Source organism: Salvelinus namaycush, chromosome 3, assembly GCF_016432855.1.
Source record: "Salvelinus namaycush isolate Seneca chromosome 3, SaNama_1.0, whole genome shotgun sequence".
NCBI classification, from domain to species: Eukaryota; Metazoa; Chordata; class Actinopteri; order Salmoniformes; family Salmonidae; genus Salvelinus; species Salvelinus namaycush.
In genome coordinates this window covers 90,705,882-90,709,136 of record NC_052309.1, presented here as the reverse complement: position 1 = coordinate 90,709,136, position 3,255 = coordinate 90,705,882, and the positions used below count along the sequence as shown (strand labels likewise).

At 44.9% G+C, this 3,255-nt stretch overlaps 1 protein-coding gene across 1 annotated transcript; it reads left to right on the top strand.

The window, feature by feature from the left end:
* The first annotated feature begins 1,800 nt into the window (after positions 1-1,800).
* On the top strand, positions 1,801-2,644 carry LOC120044706 (claudin-6-like). Its single transcript, XM_038989383.1, has one exon. It carries the CDS (start codon positions 2,000-2,002, stop codon positions 2,642-2,644), a length of 645 nt encoding a protein of 214 aa, XP_038845311.1. The 5' UTR covers positions 1,801-1,999.
* The last annotated feature ends 611 nt before the right edge of the window (positions 2,645-3,255 follow it).

The following is a 3,255-nucleotide window of genomic DNA, read 5'->3' as shown; positions in this document are numbered from 1 at the left end:
CCACAGCACCACAGGACTGCTGAAGAACACGCTGCTTTTCCAACGACTGCTTGGAAGACGAGAGGAGATCCATCACTCTACATCTGAGGTGACTAATGTACTCTAAGGTATTGTTTGTTGTGTATTGAAAATACTATGGTGTTGGTACAGTCAACAAAAACATTGTGGTATTGAAACATTCCACCTCAAGGTTAAGAATGTGTATTCCCTAGGTTGTTGGACCTGTCTGTGTCAGGATTTCACTGTCTATTATACTAATCTGTTTATTCTCTTTTAGGATCTCACTGTCAATTATACTCATCTGTTTATTCTCTTTTAGGATCTCACTGTCAATTATACTCATCTGTTTATTCTCTTTTAGGATCTCACTGTCTTTTATACTAATGTGTTTATTCTCTTTTATCATTAGTATGATACTGTAATGTATAAACTGGGTGGTTCGAGTCCTGAATGCTGATTGGCTGAGAGCCGTGGTATATCAGACTATATACCACGGGTATGACAAATTATTTATTTTTACTGTTCTAATTACTTTAGTAACCAGTTTGTAATAGCAATAAGGCAACTCGGGGGTGTGTTGCATATGGCCAATATACCACAGCTAAGGGCTTTATCCAGGCACTCCGTGTTGCGTCGTGATGAAGACCAGCCCTTAGCCGTGGTATATTGGTCATATACCCCCCCGGGCCTTATTGCTTAAGTATCTGATGCCTATTCTTTTTTTAAACAATGTGGCATGAAACTAGAGAGGTGAAACAAAAGTTAAAGGTCCATCCCCTGTTAGACAATATTTTAATCATAATCTTATTTCATCATCCCACTGGGCACAGACGTCAATTCAATGACATACATTACATTTGGTTGAGTTGTCAGCTAACCGTGAATTCAACTTGAAATGAACAACAAATGTCACCATGTCATTGGATTTAGGTTAAAAGTTAGGTGAGAAAAAGACGAAATGCCCGTTACGTTGATGACTTTTTGATCCAGTCAGTTTCCCACGTTGATTCAACGTCATCACGTAGATGTTTTGTTGTTGTTGAAATGACGTGGAAACAACGTTGATTCAACCAGTTTTTGCCCAGTGGGTTAATCTCTATCAGTTTGCCCCAGTGGGTTAATCTCTATCAGTTTTGCAGATACAAGTAGTGATTGATCAATCTATTGTATTAGTCCAGCTGTTATTTCTCCCAGTGTAATTAAGACAGTCCAGAACAGAGTTAAACCGAGCTGGGTCCTCAGTCAACAGAGCCTGGGCCCACTGTACCAGTTCTGTATGAAAGCCCTGCTGTGTTCCGATCCTCCTCGTGTTTTTCTGAGATAATCCAGTGTTCCGGCCAGGCAGGCATAGCAGCTCGTAGCTCCAACACCCACAACAGCACAGTCAATGGAAACCATTCTCTCTGCTCCTTCAGATCCACACTGGAATCCAGTCACTCTCAGGCCCTCCCTGCCTGTTTACAAATAGTTATGATAAACATTATTTACAGTAGCTAAGCACTGTGATTATTTAGACTTTTAAATGTTTATTAATGCCATGTTAATCTGTGTAGGAGTCAATAGGCTGGGTGAATGTTATTTACACTGATTAATGATTTGATTTGCTATTATTCTGATGGTTTAGAAGTACATTTGCATAAGTACAGTTCAGAAATGTCCTCAGCTGGATCATTATACTAACCACTGCTTTAATTCCATCTGGTTGTTAGGACGTTTGGCCTTGTCTGTCCCCAGTTGGCCTCCACATCAACCAGAGAGAAGGAGAGGGGCAAGAAGAAGAGGAGGAAGACATCTGTTTTTCAAGATTTCGGGGGTGCATAGACTTTCCACAGCTTGGGACTATTTTAGTGAGACAAAGAGAAAGGACTTTAACATCCCAGTAACAACCAACGTGGTACAAATACTTACGAAGATCCAGCCAAATACCGGTAGACATCGTCAACCGTCACCACAACCGTTACTACTACCACAACAACAACAACAGCCTTTCACCTTCACCATGGCGACCACCGGCATGCAGCTCCTGGGCCTGGTCTTGTCCCTGGTTGGCTGGGTGGGCGGCTTCCTGGTATGCTCTATTCCGCTGTGGCGCGTCACCGCCTTCATCGGCAACAACATTGTGACGGCTCAGATCATCTGGGAGGGGCTGTGGATGACGTGCATCGTCCAATCAACGGGCCAGATCCAGTGCAAGGTGTACGACAGTCTCTTGGCCCTGCCCAGCGACATGCAGGCGGCCCGGGGCCTCACCGTGCTCTCCGTCCTCCTCTGTGGCCTGGCCCTGGCTCTAGGCGTGGTGGGGGTAAAGTGCACCAAATGTATTGGTCAGAATAGTCTGAAGGCTCGTATTGCAAGGATCTCCGGCTTTCTGTTCGGCATCGCTGGGTTTCTCTACCTGGTTCCTATCTGCTGGACGGCCCACTCCATTATCAGGGACTTCTATGATCCCCACGTGGCCGCGCCGCACAAGAGAGAGCTAGGCCCCGCCCTATACCTGGGCTGGGGGGCGTCAGCCTTGCTCCTGATTGGTGGGTCGCTGCTGTATGCGGGGTCGAGTCCTCCCGGCATCCCCGGGTCTCCGACCTTCAGCAGCGACAGCAGCCCCCGTAGAGGACCTGCCGCTCAGGTCAAAGGTTACGTCTGATCGGAATGCCACAAAACACAAAACAACACCCCATGATTCCGAGAATCTATGATTCTATGATTCTATGATTCCATGATTCCGCCCCGACAACATGAAAAACCCTCCTCTCTTAGTATTTATACTTTTTAATACTTTGGAATGTTATTATTATTCTGTGGTGCTTTTTCTCATTCTTTCAAAAGATGCACTAGGAGGTTATGAAGGGAATTGTGAAATCATTTTGTTATTTCATGTGTCCCTGTTGTCCTCCTGATAACCCTATTTTCTGTCAGTCTGTCTGTCAGTGTAAAACCCAATAAAATCATCAGTCTTTCAATTCCTCTCTGGGAAACTCCTCTGTGTGAATTCATCTATTCTAGGATACAGTAGCCTATATTCGCTTCAAACCAAAGGATTAGAAATGATGGTCACCAAGAGTAAATGTCTTGGCATTGTAGTGGGCCAATGGAACATGTTGTCATGTAGTCACCATTGTGCACTGTGAGTGGTGGTGCAGATTGGAACGGAACAATAGAACAATGGGGAACTGTGTACGTGTGTACGTCTGTGAGTGTGTGGTGTAGCGCTGATGGAGAGAGCACCAGCGAATGGTCTTTTTCCCGACCAGCTAC

Excerpts from the sequence above, each read along its gene's own strand:
- LOC120044706 (XM_038989383.1), top strand. The coding sequence starts at position 2,000 with ATGGCGACCACCGGCATGCAGCTCCTGGGCCTGGTCTTGTCCCTGGTT.